Source organism: Zeugodacus cucurbitae, chromosome 2 (genome assembly GCF_028554725.1).
Source record: "Zeugodacus cucurbitae isolate PBARC_wt_2022May chromosome 2, idZeuCucr1.2, whole genome shotgun sequence".
Lineage (NCBI taxonomy): Eukaryota > Metazoa > Arthropoda > Insecta > Diptera > Tephritidae > Zeugodacus > Zeugodacus cucurbitae.
The window spans coordinates 71,082,690-71,102,987 of record NC_071667.1 but is presented as its reverse complement, the minus strand read 5'-3'; the positions used below and the strand labels follow the sequence as shown (position 1 = coordinate 71,102,987).

General features: G+C 33.7%; 2 protein-coding genes across 6 annotated transcripts in view; one reads left to right on the top strand and one right to left on the bottom strand.

The window, feature by feature from the left end:
* Positions 1-1,106: 1,106 nt before the first annotated feature.
* LOC105209190 (forkhead box protein O) overlaps positions 1,107-20,298 on the bottom strand; it is a 76,785-nt gene continuing 57,593 nt past the window's right edge. For all 5 annotated transcript variants that reach the window (XM_054226032.1, XM_011179472.3, XM_011179471.3 and 2 more), the window contains 3 exons: positions 19,710-19,828; positions 18,431-19,611; positions 1,107-1,994 (listed from right to left, as the gene is read on the bottom strand). In XM_054226032.1, coding sequence (XP_054082007.1) covers positions 19,225-19,611; positions 19,710-19,828 — 506 coding nt within the window. In that variant the 3' untranslated portion in view covers positions 1,107-1,994; positions 18,431-19,224. The remainder of the gene's footprint in view (positions 1,995-18,430; positions 19,612-19,709; positions 19,829-20,298) is intronic.
* On the top strand, positions 17,188-18,026 carry LOC105209189 (mitochondrial import receptor subunit TOM20 homolog B-like). The gene has a single exon (XM_054226034.1). It carries the CDS (start codon positions 17,310-17,312, stop codon positions 17,826-17,828), a length of 519 nt encoding a protein of 172 aa, XP_054082009.1. The 5' UTR covers positions 17,188-17,309; the 3' UTR covers positions 17,829-18,026.

Below are 20,298 nucleotides of genomic sequence, written 5' to 3'. Positions count from 1 at the left end.
TCTTGGTGGGTACTGGTTCATGCTATGGTGTTTTCGTAATGTCCTTAAAAATTTCAATTATCAATCAATTATACCTACATTCGCTTCAAGTTTAATTTTTGAGTCGACTTTGAGTTGCTGAAAAGTGTAATGTTCTTTGCTAAGCGACCTTTGTCGAAAAAACTATAATTCCGCTAAGCGCCTAAAAGTATGCTATATTTTCCTAAGCAAAATTGATTTATTCTGAAGTAGAATCCGAAAAATCTGTTGTAAATAATTCTTAACTGAACAGAGATATACAATTTGCCCTAAATTTTAGTGAAATATTAGCTGTTGGCTAAAGTGTCTCACCCGCACAATTTGACAGCAAAATTCATTTTGTTAAGGTTGTTAATAATTTGTTTAGTGGAGTTCCCGACCATCTTAAAACCTATTCACTTCAGCTAAAAGTTAACCCCTAAAACATAGTTCTTATGGAAAAAGGTCAATTTCTTCGATGATGAAAATACCGTTTTTTAATTTATGCAATTTTTTACCAAAGAGGACACTTTTATTGCAATTGTTTTGTCTTTTTGGTATAATTTGGTCTTATAACTGCATCGAAAAATGGGCGAAAATAGTTCGGTATACTATTCAAAAGTAATTAAAAACTGTAAGAGCAATTGTTACTCGAAATCCAATGGCTTTATTTAGTCTCTTTTGGTGAAATAATCGCAACTTCAGTTTTAACGGTAATCCTAAACATGTTCTCATTCTCCTAATAGCATAGCCTAAGAATCTATCAGCCATTTTCTAACCTTTAAAATAATATATTTAAGCGCTTCGATATTACTCGCTCTTCCATTTCGAAGATTCTTCTTTTCATTTTACAAAATTCTATAAATATTCGCTTCGCTGAAAGCAGCAAAAGCTTTTGAACGCAGCACGCTGGCGGTTTCTTCCATAAATTAAACGAATAATTAAGAAAATATTTAAACTAAAAAAAATTAGATTCCTTTTTAAGCGTCGATTGCAGTAAAACTTCGGACAACTAATTATTTATCCTTCAAAACTATAGAAAATAAATTATTTATATATAAACTCTGTGCGATTAGCTTCCTCACTCACAAGTACATATACTTTTTGCATGTAGTGTAATAAACATTCATCCTTTATTATTTTTTCAAATTTTTGCTTGGCTTACATTTATGCTTAACTTTACAGCTATGACGTTGCGGTTCTACATTTTGTACTACTTAAATAAAAATTATAAACACATTTAACCATTTCTTTATTTTTCACTTTAAACGTTTAAATTTATCGCTCTATTATTATTTTATGCTTATTTATTTTATTTGCAATAGTTTACTTTTTTCATATTTTTTTTAAATAAAAATATGTTTTTTGTGTTTCTATTTTAGAAATAAGGAAAACACAATTTTGTTGTTGTTGTTGTTGTAACTTAAACGAATTAACATGTTTTACATTTTATGCTCAGTTTTAATGTTTTACATAGTACTTTGTATTACAGTTATTTAATATATAAAAAAAATATAATTAAAAGCAAAACAAAAAAATTATTATCTCTTTTATTTATGAAATTTCGCTAATTATATTATATTACGTATTATGATGCTTTCAGGATTTCATTTATCATATGTTTCTTTTAGTTTTTTGTTTTCATCCTATATTTATTATTACATTTATTTTATTTTATTTAGCACAAATTTTTAGTAAAACATTTTTTTATTATTTTTTTGTTTTAGCTGAGAAATACAAAGTATATTTATATTTATATTTATTTTTTTTTTGTTTTTTACTTAACAAACTAAAGTTGACGTTTTAACATGCATATTTACAGAAGTGTTATAGTATTGTTGTTGTTGTTGTACCTACATTATACAAACACATTTCTTACTACTACTAGTACTAATTATTATTATTGTAGCTAATTTCAGTTAATTATATATATATGTCTGTATGTATTTATATGAATTTTATTGTTTTGCTTCGACCATGGGACCAGAAGAATTAGCCTGCAAAGAGAAGAATAGAAAGGAGAATATTAGTTTTATAATTTTATTTTGAAGTTAATTGAGCAATTAAGTACAGTTATTCACAATTTAAATAATTAAATATATAAAAAAGTTGAGCATCTATTAAAAAATTATCAAAATTTTTTAAAACAATGCATACTTTCAGGCGTTAAAACTTTTTGAGAATATTTCTTGATTACGTTCCAATAAGAACAATAAATTGTAATTAAAAGATAATAGGTTTAAATCTGCGATTAAATAACCCTATAGCCTTTTCGCACAGCCACATTAATTCATTACATTAAAGTTATAATTGAGAAACCAGTTTTTGCTTTCGTACAGCTGGCTACTCGATCAACGATCAGTTGTTATATATTTTTGGTTTTGCTATTCATTGGAAGCTGGTAAGATTCATCAGTAGATTGCTATTTTATCCATAATCACAACTAAATTTCTAGTGTAGACAACAACATATAGGGTTATTTCTCAGTTTGAAGTCGATTTGTATTCGATTAAAAATTAATGTAGTTAAATTAGTATTCTCTTTTGTATGGTGAATCGATCTAAATCAGACTTTTAACCGAGTAAAGGCCGGTTAATTGATCAATGAACTCCTGTGCGAAAAGGTTATTAGTTCCACCGATTGGAAATTTTGTTCGAAAAAACTTAAATGAAGTCTGGAATAAATTTTGAAACCAACGAGTCGGACTTAAAGGGAGAATATACTTTAAAAATACCTTATCCTCAGTTTCAATTTATGACAAATTTCAATTTATGAATCTCAGAGTTCAATATTAGTTAGTTGCTACCTCGGAGACTAATTGAATGGGAGAAATACTCTCGAATATGACTTTTCTTTCATTACTAAGTGAAAAGTTTAATAGCACAAGCATTTAAGACATGCAAATAGCATATAGAGATCAAATAAAATCATTCACAGCAAACATAACACATAAGCCGCTAAACTGCCACGCCTCTCAAATATCGACTCTCCATTGCCTCAACTCGACTACCGTTCACACTCGCGTTCAAGTAGCGCTAATAGCTCGTAAATGCTGCCAAGCAGTACAATTTGCGTGGCATTTATGGCAGATTTTAAATGCACACAATGTGCGACACTGAAGTGTCAACGCGCACATAAAATTCAATTACTTGACAGCCGCGCCGCCTGTCTCAGCCAATGCAGGGCGAGGCACAGAGTTTGTGGCATAAAGCCGCGAAAGCAAAATGGCAAGTATATATGCGTGTTTGCGCGCTGGGAAATAAAGAGGCGTAAAAGCCGCAGAAATGCTATGATTTTAGACTGGTGGCGGCCTGAACTATTTACAATACAAATATAAATATATTTGGGTTGAAGCGGCAATCTGCCTGCTGCATAAACCGACTCCGCCTCTACAATTGAATGGGCGGCACAGTGGTAGCGGAAATTTACGACTATCACCAATTTGCGCGATTTATTATTATTATTGCGCCTAAAAAGCCTCTCAAAATGGTGCTCAGCTTTTTCATATTTTTATAATTTTATTTGCAGCCATTCAAGTGTGAATATTTTCGCCCAAAATTTACTTTGGAATTACGCTTGTGTCAATACTAAATTTTATTACCACTCAGTCCACAAACTATACGCTATTTATGGCGTTATTTCTTGCTAGGCCTATTAAATTCGCAACCCCCTTAACAGTATGACTATCCTTATCTTAAGTCTGTTGGCATTTGCATAGAAATATATGCGATTAACTTTTCATTTCATTTCAGCTGCGTCATCTTTATCACCCAACAGATTTGTGAATAATTTAACACTAGCAGCATCCTCACTTAAATACTTGTCTCTCACTTGACTCATCGCCAGTCACTTTATCATTGGCCGTCGTGGCAAGTGTCAGTCGAATTAATGAATAATTTAGTTGCTGTCCATTTGCAGATTTGCCGCCTCTGAGCCTAGTTAACTGCCCATTTGCGCTATATTAAGACTGTTAAGCAGTTGTTTAGCGCTTCTGCGTTTATCCTGCTATTGTCTTCTCAGATCAATTTGTTGATAGTGATTTGATGAAGTGCGACAATGCCCATAATTTTGCGCTGAGACGCGATAAGATAACCCATTTTTTATGTAGTGTGGCACATAAAATAGCCTTTGGTGCAAATAAAAAATGGTCCAAATTATGTGCTACACTAGTGTGAGTACAAAATTGAGATATCAGTTGGAATTTATGTAGTACACGAGTGGCGAATGGTTATGAAGTTCATGCAATCGGAAGGAAGTCACATCAGAACAATATTTATTTATTAACTTAAAAGAAATGTGTGAAATATTAAAATCTTGGATGACATCATTGAAAATAGAAAATCTTTGAAATATCGAAAGTACCGATTATTTACTTTAAACATACAATTTCGAAGTAAAATATGTGGATTCAACCAATATTAGTTAGCTAATGATACTAAATTCATCTGAATTGGGCTTCAGACAGCTCAATTAGCAGAGATAATTAAGTTGTAAAAATAATTAATAAATTGGTTTATATTAATTTGGTGTTCATATATGTATATGTAACACATTATCTAAAATTACTAAATTAATTCCTTGTCAATTAGTATATAATTTCCATTTAATTAAGTAAATTACACAAATGCTTAATTGGTTTCGGTAAAAATTAATGTATTGTTTAATGGATATTTAAGTAAGCAGATTATTTCGCACCTAAACCACTTAATTGGTCGAGGTAATTCAATTTGAGTCATTGAGCTCGTTATTCATACATATTCAATTTAATGTTCATAAATAAGAATTTTTCTTTTTCGATATTCTTGTTCTCACTGAACTTACTTTCTATATACAGATATGGAAAAATGTGAATTAATTAGTTGTTAATTGAGTATAATTTTCATGACTAATTGAATTGTAATTAAGATTTAAATTGTGGAGACAAAAAATTTATGAAGGATCAGTCTGTTAATTATCATTTAATGGAGGTATGGGAACTAGTATGATAGAAAGTCTGTGGTCAGAGTTACAAAAAAAGAGAGAGAGGAATGGGAAAGGGAGATAACAAATTATATAGCGGAAAAATTAAGAAAATAATTGTAAATAATTGAATTGAAGAAAATGAAGACTATTCCTAACGATGACGATACGGGCTAAGAAATACTAGTGATGCTAATTCCACCAAATCTACTTTTTTCAAATAAAATTCTAATAGATCACCATATCAAGGCAGTAGTAAAAACTGTGAATTAAAAGCAAATTTCCCCAAATCCAAATTGCCAATTAAATACAACCACAATTTGCAGTCAATAAATTTCAAATCAACGCGTACAATTACCTAAACAAGTGTAATGCAGAACACAATAGACTGGAGCAGAGAGGATAAGAAAGCGCGTGGAATGATGACTATAAATTTTATACAGAAATTAACGATGGCAAAGTGGCAGCAACGCAACGACCACAAAACGTGTGTGTCTGTGTGAGTACAAATCGTCGACAATTTAATAACAGTTAAGCTCGAGTACTCGACTGGCGCACACAATTGAAAGCGTGGAGCAGCCACACACACATTTGCAACGTCCTCGTCAGAGCACTGCTTCATTCTTTATTCACATCATCTATTTCTATTTCTTAGTCTACAACAAACCGCAACAACAACAATAAACAGTACAGCGGAGGTGATGTCAATTGTTTGCGATTGTGTAGGTGAGTGCGTGTGTGTGTGTTGAGTTCAACCACTCATTTGTGTCAACAACAACCACCGCAAGGGAACACCTCAACGCAGGCACTTGTTGCCGCTGGCATTGCTAAGCAGTACAAGCAATAACAACAACAACCACAACCGTAAACAGGAACAATACTAATAAGTGAGGATACACAACAACAACAAAAAAGGACGCACACAAGTGAAAACAGAAGGAGCAAAATTAAAAACCACAATCACGCCCACTTAATCGCGGTGAAGTGCGCTGAATGGGAATGCACTGAGCGCAGGAGAGGGGGAATGAGCGCCAGTGCTGCGGGAATTATACGCAGTTGAAGTGGCATTTTGCGACAGGATAACGAATTGTATGGAGACAATGGAAGTGGATAATGTTGAACGAGTGTCTCTCTCTGTGGGTGTGTGAGGAGTGTATGACGGGCACAAGGACTGCCACAATTGCGTGCTGCCAGCAACGTTCATGCTGGAAGCTGCTTAAGGTCCTTAAGGATTTATGTGCAAATGCAAGGCGAAATATGTTTGCCAGTATTTATGCGATTACGCGTTTGTCTGTAAGTTTGCATTTATCATTTTGCTGGCTCGAAAAAACTCGCTGCGATTACCACTTGTTGAATGGGAGCTGTAAAGTAAACATTCGCTACTCTACTCGCTGTCCGTCCGTCTGTCTGTCTGACAGCTTTACTGCAGAGAAATTGGCATTCGTTAGCTGCAAGATCCGGCAAAGGACGCGCACCAAATGCAAAATAAATAAACAAAATAAAATCTATCTACAATACAAAAAGCGACCTGCTTTCGCTACAAACAACTACAATGATATGTGGAGCTGTTACCCCAGTCAGCTGCGCATAATCTGTCTGTCTGTCGTTGTTCTAAATACTCGCACAATGCATTTGCGAACGCCAAAGGCTATAAACGTGGGTTTTCAAGTGTTATGTCGAAAACAATAGCACAAGTACTACAACAAAAGCAACAGCATCATGAGCTTAACTCTTTGCTGGGTGAGAAAGTGTGAATTTGGATGCTTTGAAATAAGTGCGCACTTATGTTACTTATGTTCGCATTATGATTTGCTTATGTATGGGTGTGTAATTTATAGCTTAATGTGTTTGTCAAAGGATATGCGTGTTCTCAAGTCAAGTGTGTGTGTTAAAAAGGTGCTAAACAAACAGGATAATATGCGTTTCAACAGCCAGCGACCTCACTGAACCTTAACAATTGGAAGAAACACATATAAAGAGAAAGAAATTTATTGATTACCCTGTAGGAAAATTTCAAGAAATATAATTTATTGATAAATAAAACAAATTCATAAATAAAAATAACAAATTTCCAATAAACAAATTTATTTTCATATCATAATATGATACCATATTATGAGTTTATTATTTTTTTATTTTATTTTATTTTATTTTATTTTATTTTATTTTATTTTATTTTATTTTATTTTATTTTATTTTATTTTATTTTATTTTATTTTATTTTATTTTATTTTATTTTATTTTATTTTATTTTATTTTATTTTATTTTATTTTATTTTATTTTATTTTATTTTATTTTACTCTTTGTTGGACAAGTCTATGGTTTCATTGGAAAACACGTGCACAATATTCTTTCCATTATAACTGCACTGTTTCATCTTTAAGTAAAACGCAATATTGTTTTTATGTTTATCCATTAACTTTGAGCCATCAGAATGGTAAGAAGATAGAAATTTAATATCTGACAAAAGATTATTCAATCTAGACTTTTGCCAACCACTTATCCTCACTACTTTTATATAATTTAGCTCGCATTGAATGTATAATCAAGGTGTTTGAGACACGTGCCTTTCTTGAAGGCAAAATGATTACGTAAGCAAAATGTAGATGTCGCTCCTGCCAAAGATATGTGTCCTTAGGATCTATCTTTTTTTATTTGTTTCATAGTTTTGACTATTAATATACAACTTTAAAAAATTAATTAGTATTTTATCTTTAAATACAAAAACTAATATCAGAAAATCAGCACATTAAATTTTTAAAGTCATATTTAGAAAATCACAATCCTCAAAAGCACCAAAGAAAGCGAAATACCACCCGCCATACCTGTCGACGCAAGCGTGAGTTGCCGCCTCACTTGACAGTTGGTGTCATAATTTGTGGCAGCCACAAATCGGCTGTCAACATGCCACAGTGAATACAACACCCTCCCACCAAGCAATGCGCCAACATTTCCCCAGCGGTTATTAATGAGCGAAGCATAGTTGTTGAAGGAATTCCGGAAGCCGCAACGAGAAACAACGGCACAATACAAAAGAATTTCGCGGCTCTTTATTATTTTAAAATTGAACTCAAAGCAGTCGAACGGGCAAAGCATAAAAAGCAAACGACAAAAATGTGAAAAAATATAAAATGAAAATTGGCCGTATCCTAGCAGCGCATAACAGCTTTTGTGCGAAAAAGGCAATGAGCGCTTAAAGTAATAGGAAAGCAAAAAAAATTAGAAAAACCGCTTAGCGTCCGCGCCAAAGTTTGTCGCGGCTTTCACGAGTAGGAAAAAAAGTATATATTTGAAAACTTTCGCTAGCAACCGCTGCCGCCGCGTAATTCCCCACTTTATAGCATTTCCCAAGGTTTCCTTTTTATGTGCCCCACTGCAATCCTGCCTCCCACTACAAAGCTCAGCAAACGTGGCAACTAAGTGTCAAACACTTCGTCCCTTAGTCATCAACTTGCTGACACACGCCTTCCTCTTTTCTTCCTTCCTGCGTCCCTCCCACAACAGGCGTTGCGGTGAAATTGTGTGGCAAGTTGGCTTCTTTAATTTTAAGTGGCATGTTGCGAGGTGTGAGCTGACAAAAAAGAAATGAAAATCACATGCAAAAATAGGAAGTGAGGGAATGAAGTTGTGCTAGAAACGAATTCTTTGGCAACTCGCTGAATAATTCAATCAAATAGAGCACACATACAGCCATGGGTACAAAGTTGCTGTCATTCTTCTAGTTTCGCCATCCAGATATATGGTATACAGAGTCCACATAAATGAGTAAGTATATTTGCACCCCATATGCTTCTTTTTACTTCCTCCAATGTGCACTTTTTTGTTGCTGAGTTCTTTTTTTTTGTCCTTTCAGTTGAACCTTCGGGACATCTGATTTAATATTGACAGCGCAGGCGGGTGGTTAATAAAGTTAAATTGTCTCATATAATGTGCAGTGAGCCAAATTGTCGCCCATACCACTGGATCTTCTCCTTTTTTGCTGCTTCGCCTTATTCCACTCCTTCCCGGAATAAGTTATTTTTTCTTTTTGTTTGCTTTTTTGTTGCCTTGCTCTCCAGTTGCCTTTCGCCTCCAGCCTGTCACACAGGTTAAGTTGACAACTTTTATGTTCGATTAAATTTTAATACCCAAATTTTTACCTTATTAATAAATTCTGCACGAACAGAGTTAATCAAATGCCGAAACTTTGAAAGTGTGACAAATAGCGATAGCACAAGGCAGCACAGCTCAGTGACGCTCTATAATTATATTCTTATATGTAGGTGAATATGTGTATATTTATTTATATCAGGAGTGAATAAAATTAAAGCTTTATTAGACAGCATATTTTCGTTGGAGATAGCTTTAGTTTTTAATAAAAATATTTTTGTTACTTTCTGGAAAAATTATATCAAATTCTTCGTCAACATTTTGATCTGGGTCATTAGCAGATTGAAATATCAAATTTGTTCTAATTCACGGAAAGTATTAATTTTCTGAGAAACTTGTTAAGATTTCGTGTGTTAATTCGAAAACTTTCATTAATCGTGAGCTAAATTGGGCTATTATTTATTAGAACCTGATCTGATAAATATAATATTGGTACAGTTCTCTTTAAGAGCTATGTGATGATTTCAAGACGAGAAGTACCCTCTCTAGGAGATTTTGTTGCCATGAAGGAATTATAATCAACACTGTGTTTCCATCGTTATTTTTGCAGTTTTGTACAGAATCCGCTTACTACAAGAAACATTGCCTCTTTCACTTACATCTAGGTAGTCAAAGACATGTCTCTGAAATATTATAATAACATAGGATGATATCCAATTGATGCCTAGAAGTCTTTTGCGACAATTTGTTAAAGAAAAATATATTTTTTAATTATATTTAGATTATAAGCCTTTAGATTGGCATGGAACGTCATGGTTTGTGTAGAACTATTCAGGTTTATTTGACACCATATACAATCTTTCGCATAGTGGACCAAGATTTCATTGAATGAATGTTCGTTAGGGAGTAATTTATTCATAAATCTCCAAAAATAATATTCTTGAAAAACTACGGGACAGATATAATATCTAACAAAATTTTATGTTGCAAAATCTAACACGATTTTACGATTTACATTGGCACGCATAGATAGGACTCCAATATGAAAATACTATTGTTTTCTTGCTCATACTGGAGTTGGCTAAACCCCTAAGTCTATATAAAACATATAAAAATCACACTAATCGAAGTTAATATTTTCAAGGTTGTTCTCCAAAATCAAGTGATTTTATGTTCAGGGTCTCTGAATACTATCTTAAATCATTATTAAAGGTATCCCGAGATATTTAAAAATTGGTTCTAGATCATACCCATTTTTTTTAATTTTTATCCGTGACAACTCTTGACAGAAAACTAACAAAAATCGTCTATTAAATAGTGTCCACCATGAAAAGCTTCTATTAGAAAATCTAAGATTCTCATAAAGACGCCAAATTTCGATTCAACTAAAATTTGAAATGAACTGTAAGAAAAAAATTTAAAATTAGCTGCCAAATGCAAATGAACTTGCACAAGTATTCAAATAATTCGCTTAGATAATTCGCTCAAATCAAAGTATGCAAAAAAGTTTAAGCGCATTTTTGGAGTTCCTTTGGCGGTGCTCCCACTCTTTTCTATACCACTGTCAACTTTTTTCCTTTGCTTTGACTGGACAAGCATGATTTACGTCAAACTAGCCAAACACCAATGACGCATCACCGCAACGCCACCAGTCACAAAACTTTCGATTCTAATTGCCGGATTACAACCACACAGACACACACACATACAGACACAGATACAAACAAATAAAAAGCTTATAAGAATTCAATTTGTCGAGCTCAAAAAGCGAGCATTACAGAAGGACTAGCTCAAAAAAAAAAAAAAGAAAGAATGAACACAAATGAATTGAAATAAATAGCGGAAAAAAACTTGGCAGCAAAACTTTTTACAAAGCAAAAATGCGCACTGACAGTTTGTGAAAAGTTTCCAAAGCGTAAATTACTAGCGCCCTAGCAAAAGGCGCAAAAAACACAAAAACAATAAAAAGCTGCAGCAAATGAGCAGAAGAAGACACGGCTTCGGACGCTGACAAGTCAGAAGAAAGGCAGCGTTTGTGCTTAAATGAATTACAAGCGCTTGTCTCACACAGCAAAGTGAAATGCCGTTAGGTGAAGTGGAAAGTTTGTAGGCGAAAAAATCCAAATAACGGTCCATTGAAATTGTTTGTCACAAATTAGAATATAAGAATCTTCATAGCGGTCGAAGAAATGCCGTAGAAATGTGAGTAAGTAGGCTGAGAAACACTTAAGAAGGCAGCTGCTGCATAATTTACACAGAAATATGAGAAAGAAAGTAGAGAAGAGCAGTAATACAAAGTAACACAGGTTTTCCTCACTCAAAGGCCTTTCAGCTGCAGTGCTTCAGACATTTCTTCGACAAAAAACAACAAAACTAAATGGCGGCCAGTCAGCCACTTTGAATTCGATCAAATTAAATAAACGCTTCATTTATGCGCAACAACAACAACAACAATATGCAGCGCGAAATAAACGGCAGCCAACAAGCCGCGCAGCGCGGTATTCTAGCGTATGCGAGGTGTGTTTAAGAGATAATTGCATATTCAGTGCCCCAAGGATATAATTAAATTTTCAAAAGCTGTCCGCTGACAAGCGCAACAACCGGTAGCCAGTGAGTAGCAGCAGAGAACAGCAGCAACAACAAAAAAAAAAAACTAAGTGGCTACAATGTAGTCAAGAAGCAGTCAAGTGGCCACGAGCCGTATGCTCAGTGTTGCATAACATTGTGTAGGCAATCACTTAGCTAATTTGCCAAGCAATGCACAAAAATGACAGCGCCGCGTTGCTTGGTGGCTCCCCTGCCTCAATAAAAGCTACCCTCCCGCGCACATTTTGGTGGTAACTTTGAAATTCACCTGCATACTTTCGCGCTCTCTCTATCTCTTCTTTCTCCTCATCTCTAAAAAACTGACTTGGCCTTTTCGCTGCTGGCGAAATTTTGTTAAAGTGAATTAGTAGCCAATTACAAAGGCATACATACAGACACACTTGTGTAAAAATACATTTTTTGTCAAGGAGACAAATTGCCCATCCATTTGGCGTGTTTTATAAGCACTTTCGATACTTTATTTGAGCTGTTGGACTTCAAGCGCGCTTCGGCGTGCTTTCATGAGCTTCCACATTAGCATACGTTTTCGTATTGCTTCGTGTAATGGATCGCTTACATATTTCATCGGCTTGTAATTCAGCAAGTGGGTAATTGAGTTGCCGATTTAGTGACTATTTGCGCTCTAATGAGCTCTAATGATGCCGTGATTTGTTTTAAATGCGCTTTTAAATATTTTAACATTAGCGATTAGTTGTATAATAGCTGGTTTGAAATGTATGTTAGCTACAAATTGTGTTAATGTGCTTTGGAAAATTTTAATATTTTAAGCTCAATAACTGTAATGGAACAATTTGATTAGGAATTTGAATAGTTACTTTAAATGCAAAAGTTATTATTTTTTAACATTCAGTGTGTAATCTGATAACTTCTTTATGTTGATTCAGTAAACTTCTGTCACTTCTTCAAGTTCTGCAGTTTGTATTAAAACTTTAAAACAAGTTTAATTTGAATATTTAGGTAGTTAGTGATAGCCTAATTTTTATTGAAAAGATTTCGTTAGAAAAGATGTTTCTTTAATAAATTTAGAGAATTTAGTATCCTTTTTACACCGGAGCTAATTGATCAATTAACCGTCCTCTGCTCGATTAAAACGCTTATTAAGATCGATTTACCATACAAAATAAAAATTTACATTAATTTTTAATTGAATTTTAATCGACTTGAAAATGAAATGCAACTCTGCGACAAAGACGTACGATATACTTTCTTTGTCTGTGATTGGCTGAATTTTTTGATAAAAAAAAGCTACGGTAGATGTCGGCAGGTGAAATTTCAATCAATTTTCAAGATGAAACTTACCAACTTCTTAGAAAAAGCAAAAACAAAATTTACATATAACAGCTGATCGGTTATCGAGCAGCCGGCAGTGTGAATGGCAAAAACATGTTTCTCAATAAAAATTTTGATTGATCAATTAATTTGGCTGTCTAAAAACGCTATAAGCAATTTAATTTCAAATTGTTTTCAATTAATTAGCCTATTAGTACGCAATTGACGACCATTTAAACATAATGAGCCTGATCATTGGAACCGTTTCGATCGAAAAATTTTACATCGAAATTATTGAAACCGCATCGAAAATTAAATTTACGATACATTGAACTCACTTACCGTTGATGAGTGAGTTGCGGATATTTAAAAGAAATAAACCATTTGGAAGTTTATATGTAAAAAATTACTGATGACGGACTAAATTATATTTTAAATGGGTAGTTTAGAGACAGGACACAAAAGCAGACTAACAAAAATAAATTTAAGTTGTCTAAATGTGATATAAAGCAGTTTATCGACGGAATCAAAGATTCATGAAAATTTGCGATCGAAAATGTTTATCGGATCGATATCGAATTCGCTGCGGAATCAATGATGGCCCAATATGAAATTCAAGTCAATGAATCTACATCTTACTATGTACTAAATCGTCGTTTATTTCAAAAATAGTATAAAATAAAATCAAAGAGTATTAAAGGACCACAGAGTTATAAAGTAGGCATGTACCATATATAGGGATGGCAAAATGTTTTTTTTAATCGATTAAATAATCAAATGATTAATTGCAAGATATAAAAAAATAATTGCAATTAATTGCAATTAATGTAAAAAAATCGATTAATCGATTAATTCCAATGTTTGCAACTTTGCGTAAAAATAAAACCAATAAAATATAGGAGACTATATTCTTATTTCAGACATTCAAATTGTGTTCGTATATACACAAAAACAAAAACGGAAATAAAATTAAAATATCATATTAAAAATTCATTTTCTTAGCATAAAGGAAAATATATTCATGAATATATTCAGAAAATTTAGAAGTCTGTTCAACCAAGTTTGAAGAAAAAGCAATTTCGATAAACTTTTTGTTGTCAAACGATTGCGTTTTGAGAAAAGCCGCTCAGCTGGTACTGAGGTACCAAGTAGATGACAATACTTTTTTGAAAGTCCGTACAGTTTGGGTAAACGGTTTTCATTTCTTCCCAAGCATAAATAGTGTTTCGACTTAGTTCTAATACCTGACAATTCAAATAAAAGCTCAATTCATCTTGTGGAGATGTAAAATCGTTGTCCTTCCTCCTTCTTGTGTGCACTAGAGTGCACAAAATGGTGTCAGTGTCATCATCACTTAGGGAAACATTGTCTTTACTCCAAGATTGCAGAGTCTAATTTGTACACATATATGTATATAACTAGAAGAAATTTAAAATGTAATACCGATTGCTCCGACTTACCACCAATTTGCAGGCTACAGTTGCATGCTTTAATTTTAAATGCTGCAACATATTTGAAGTGTTATTAGAAAATTTTAAATTTTTGCAGCAAAGTTGACATATAACGTAGTTATTGCTTATTTTATTAAAAAAATGTCCACACTTCGCTTTTAACTGGCGCCATTGCTCTTCAAACAACTGAACGTAAAATGCGTTTGACTTAACTGTAAATGCAGTGTTACCAGACATTCATTTGTTGATATTAAACTACGTTGACATATTAGAATTTAACTATGTTTACACCGTTTGCAATTTCGACCCTTGTAGCTAACTTAGATGAACATAAAATGTATTAAATTTGAAAATGCTGTTTACGATTATTTTGCAATTACTCGAGTAATAGTCGAGTAATTAGAAAAGGTGTTTCGATGCAATTAAATCGTAAATTGAATGAAAATAATCGATTAATTTAATCAAATGATTAATCGTTGTCATCCCTAACCATATACAAATCATTTTCTTACTATTTCCCACAGAGAACTGCAATATATTGTTTCTTAATCTGCCCGTTAGAAGCTAGATTTCTTTTAAAACTCAGCTATTAAATAGCAAATTCGATATTATTATTTTGCTCGAATTTGTTTGCTTATCAAAATCTGGTAAATATTTTTTGACAATTAATACAATTTATTCAACTAAATTTTTGTAGTATTGAAAAAATTTTGGAATTAACAAGAACTAACATCTTTAAATTTAAAATATGTCATTTAAATTATTAATCTCACTTAGTTCTCTTTTGTTCCTTCTCAACAGCAAGAACTTAAATCTTCGCCGGCTAATCTTTTATTAAGTTAAAGCTGCTCTAAAGCTTTAAATACCCCACCACCGCTAACTAAAACAGTACCACCACTACAGCGCTGCTAAAGTATGCCAACGAGTCTGTCTTTTTACGTCTCCACAACAGTGGCTACACAAATTTTAAATGACATTTATGCATAAATTATGTTAATAATGTAATTTTACAATGGAAATCTATGAATATGAATGAATGCGCGCACGCGGCACACCCAACCAACTGCACAAGTGAGAGTGAGGCAAGCAAGCAAAAGGAATAAATGAATGAATGAACCGTAAAAAATTGCTAAGAGATCTTTGGCCAAAATTGAAACTGACTTGCCATCAACGAGACGATGGCGGTGCTGGCGACCACTGCAGTGCACAATGTGAAGTTTCTTATGCCAACGCCCACCCACTAGTTCTTGTAAGTATATCAGCCAAGTAATCATATACATCATTACGGTCGTCAACACCGAGAAAGCGAAGAAATAATAAAAATGAAAAAACCTGCCGCCGTTGGCATAAAATCACGCGTACATTACGCAGGAAATAAAAATCAAAATTGTCGCTACAACTTAGCTACACAGACATGCATACATATGTACAATAAGAGACACCCCCTCAAAGCCACTGGGCGATTTCAGGCACACTGATTTGTGTGCTTTGCTGTGTGTACGACTTCTTGTATCCACCGCTTGTAAGTTAATGTAATTTCGTAAAATGTCCTTTAAATTCTGCTTTGCTGCTATATATGTATGTTCGTACATAGTATGTCAAAACCAAAGCTACTTGTATACATGGCATCTTACGATTCCAAGAAGCAACCTCAATCACAGTCTCACCAAATGTAAGAAGCAGAGCTTATGGTCCATACAAAAAAATGTAAAACGCAGAAAAAATCTTAACGGTTGTAAAGGAAGACCATTAAACAGGCGCAGGATATGGCAATGAATCTTTTATTCTACGCATTGAAATGCTTTGAAAGAGAAGTAACAACGTATATACATATAACATACATACAAGCACTATACACCCCATAGTAAACATTTAACTACTCCAGGAGAATACCAGTCCAGATTTAGAGTTTTCCGACTATAAACGAACTAGTCAGAAAATAATCAAATGTATACTATTTTTTAAAGGTTAGTTCAGATCTTTGTCAGAACGTAGTTGTGTTCATGGAGTACTATTTTTTCGATAAAAACACCAAGGAATTGGACAAAACCAAATTTCAAATTACCTTGAGAGTAAACATTTAACTACAGATTTATGAATCTGCCTTATATTGGTATGACAATGGTTCATTTATGATCAACCCCACATAATCAAGAACTTGTAGTACATCAAGAAGTAAAAAAAAATCAATTTATTTTCATGGAAAGGAGACAGTCGGCTGAGTGGTTGGACTAGCGGTTGATACCAGTTGAAAAGCACTTTCTATTCAGTTGATTTCACAACTGGGTTCATGAGTACTACTAAGATGTGGTACGTAAGTTGGAGAATTCAATGACATTCAGCGAAAAGAAAAATCGCAATAAAAATCTTGTGGGCAATTATACGCATACAATTATAATAATAATTTGTGTTCATGGTAATTCTTATTTTTATTTCAACACCTCGCCATTGAATGTGGCTGAAGGAGTCTGCGAAAGGAATGATTTTCCTTTAAGATAAAATAGAAAGAGTTTGTTGAATAGAAAAAAAGATTTGAATTGGCACTAGGCTAACAGTTTGTTTTTAAAAGAAAGAAAAACAAACCAAGTGAAAGCTCTAAAAAAGCTATAAATATTATAGACTTCAAAGACACTTGAGAAAAGTGCAAATCTGCAAGGTGTGTTATACATATAGTATACAACAAAGAGGAGATAAGTAATATTTTCAAAAAATACCAACACAAAAAAGACAAAATTTTCAGTTCCAATACCTAAATGGTGGCAACACTAAACTTGCCATCAAAATCTTTAAAGTGAAACAAAACGCATTTCGAAATTATTCAAACATGAGTCAGAGTAAGCTAGAAGAAGTCAAAATTTCTATTATCAATCAAATCAAATTTCAAAATATATTTATTTTTGTATACTTCTATATAAAAATTGTGAAATCCCTTTCGTATGAATACGCTGAACAAAACGACAGTTGGCATAGCAGCCGGTGTGGCCGGCACACTATTCCTCGGCTATTGCATCTACTTCGATCGCAAACGACGTGCCGATCCCGAGTACAAACTGAAAGTGCACGAGCGTCGGCGACGCAATCGCAAACATCAAAATGCGGCACGAAATGCAAGTCTGAATGATTACGAAGCGCTGCAGCGTTACTTCGCACAGGAAATCAACATGGGCGAAACACTAATTGGGCAAGGTGAATTCGAGAATGGTGTGGCGCACTTCGTTAACGCTTTGGGTGTGTGCGAACAACCGACGCGCATTTTGGGCTTCTTTCAAGCCACACTCTCGCCGCAAGTTTTCGCTATGCTCATAATTAAATTGCAGGAGTTCAGTAATCGCGCGAATGCCGAAACGAATGGCGTACCGAAAGTTGGTAGCGCCAATTCGATTGATAGTGATGGCAAACCGGTGTGTTTTGTTGATGGTACGCCGAGTACAATTTTGATTGATGATCTGGAATAGTTGTTGTTGTTGGTGTATGACGATACATTTTGTTCGTATGTGTGTGTGTGGGTATATGCATGTCTATTTGGTTCGATTATACTCTTTGTAGTGCTAGCTGTAATGATTATCTGCATGTGTATGTTTTTTTTTGTGAGAGGGTGCTAAATACTTTATATTTGTATAAAATTATAATAAATTTTAAAGTAAGATAAAAAACTCTTTTTTTTTTAAATCATAAGAATTTGGGGTTAATGGTGAGTTGTAATTTATAATAATAATTAGTATTTTTTAATTAATTTACAACTAAATATATTAAATGTACACATTTTTAAAGCTCTTAGGTTAATGCTAGCTTTCTGCAATTGCTTTGAAAGCTTTCTGTTCATATGGTGTGTTTGAAATTGATCAAATTCACCATAGTAAACGTCAACAACTGTCAAAGAGCTGTTAAATAAGTAGTTGAGCTATACAAAACTATGAAGCGTTCAAGTAAAACAATTTTTTAATGCCTTCAAACGTTTTTTGTCAATTTTGGACGTCAAGCTTGCAAAAAAAGCATTAATCTTAAATTTTTTTTTTTATTATTTTTTTATATGATTATTCATTTGCCTTATACTCACTTTCTATATAGAGTCTGTTTGCTATCCGCTCGTTTACAGTTATGCTTGCAGTTGGTTAGCTCTAATCCGTTTCCAATGTCGCTATTGTCCTTGATTTGTTTTTGTTTTATTTATTTTTAATTTTTTATTTTTTTGTTGTTTCTCAACCAACTTTTAAGCTAATTTCAGCTGTCCATTATTTTTAGTTTTTTCTACTTTTTTGTTGTATTTTGATTTCAACTCAGTTTCCTTTGGTGAACTGATTTTGATTTAATGTGTGGATAGAAGAAATCAGAAAGCAATTCGTTGGCATTTGTTGTTTTTACAGTTATGTATAGATTAAATCCTTTCGTCAACTATCAATTGCTATATGTTCTGTATGTAGTAGTTTATATATATATATGTATATTGTATGTAATATGTATCCAAATACATATTTCTAGTGTTAAATTGGCTTGGCGCTACCAGACTACCCAACTTTGTGGCGCAGGCAACTACTTGAAACGTACATATTTATGTATGTACACTATGTTGCATATCAAATGTCACCCCATCAGTCTGACATTCGCCACATTTCCACTTCGGGTATATATACGCAATCGCTACCAAAATTACGCGTTATTAGTAACCGTTTAGTTGCTCATTTGCTAGTGTTGACAAAAATCCACCGATTAGATTACCACTTGATTTAGCTAATTATGTTGTTGTTGTTGTTGCTGTTGTTATAGTTATAACTAATTTTACTCCGCATTGCGCTCTTACTGACACCCGCAAAAACATGCACAAACACACGCACGCACGCACACTCCGCTCCTTTAGTGCACCCAAGATGGTGGCGTTACAACGCTCGCTTGTGAGTATTGTACGCGTGCATTTAGATTTGTTTGCGTCGGTGTGGCGGTTGGCAACTCTAACATATTACTATTATTATTATTGTTATTGTTGTTATTGCTAGCGATACTATTCAACAGTGATGGCATCAGTTGTTGTTGTTGCTGCTGCTGCTGTTGTTGTGGTAACTGTGCTTGCAACTGATTCAATTGTTGTTGGTGTTGTTGTTGTTGCTGTTGGTGTGTATTATTCGCACCGCCCAAAGCGCTATTAACCAAATTCGCCGTATCATTGGCAACACTTGAGGGGTCAGCGGTGAATGGTATATTTATGTCTAACATGCCGTCGATGCTCATCTCCTGTCGGATCAGCTGTGTAGGGGGAATTCGAAGAAATAGAAAGTATGAATACAATGTAGAGTACTAAACATTAGTCCTTTTTTTTTTTTTTGAATTTCTCTATTACTCACCTCCTCGAGATTGCAATCGAGTCCTGGTTGAAAGCTGTCCAATGTAAATTCGTCAATTTGTGGTTCATTATTAAGCGCCTCCATGCACTGCCCGATAAGCGTAGATGCACAGTTATTGTCTGCAAAAGTAAAATAGAAGCAAATAATAGTAAAAATAGTAAAATTATTGCAAAGGAATTTTTGTATAAGCTTAGCTCAGTTTATAAAACACTTCGAAGGTTTAAAAATTCTTCGAACAAGGCTCGGTATTTTAATTACTCTGTATGGTAAGTATTGCGATTTGGCAATGAAAATAGGTCAGTAAAACTCTACATATCATATAACGGTATGTTTGTGATCATCCTTAAGAAGAGGGTATTTTTCATATTTTCCGATTATAAAATAAATCAACGGTCAAACTTCCAAGCCAGAAGAACATGTTTTGAAGTTGGATCTAACCTAAAAAATTTCATAGCTTTCAAATTATTGGTACCGAAGTATAGTATTTAGACTGAAGCTAGCTTGGACATTTCGCAGAAAGATGAATAAAAATTAGTTTCCTGTGTTAATAAAATACTATATTTTGATTAAAGAGCAAGTATCAGCGCAG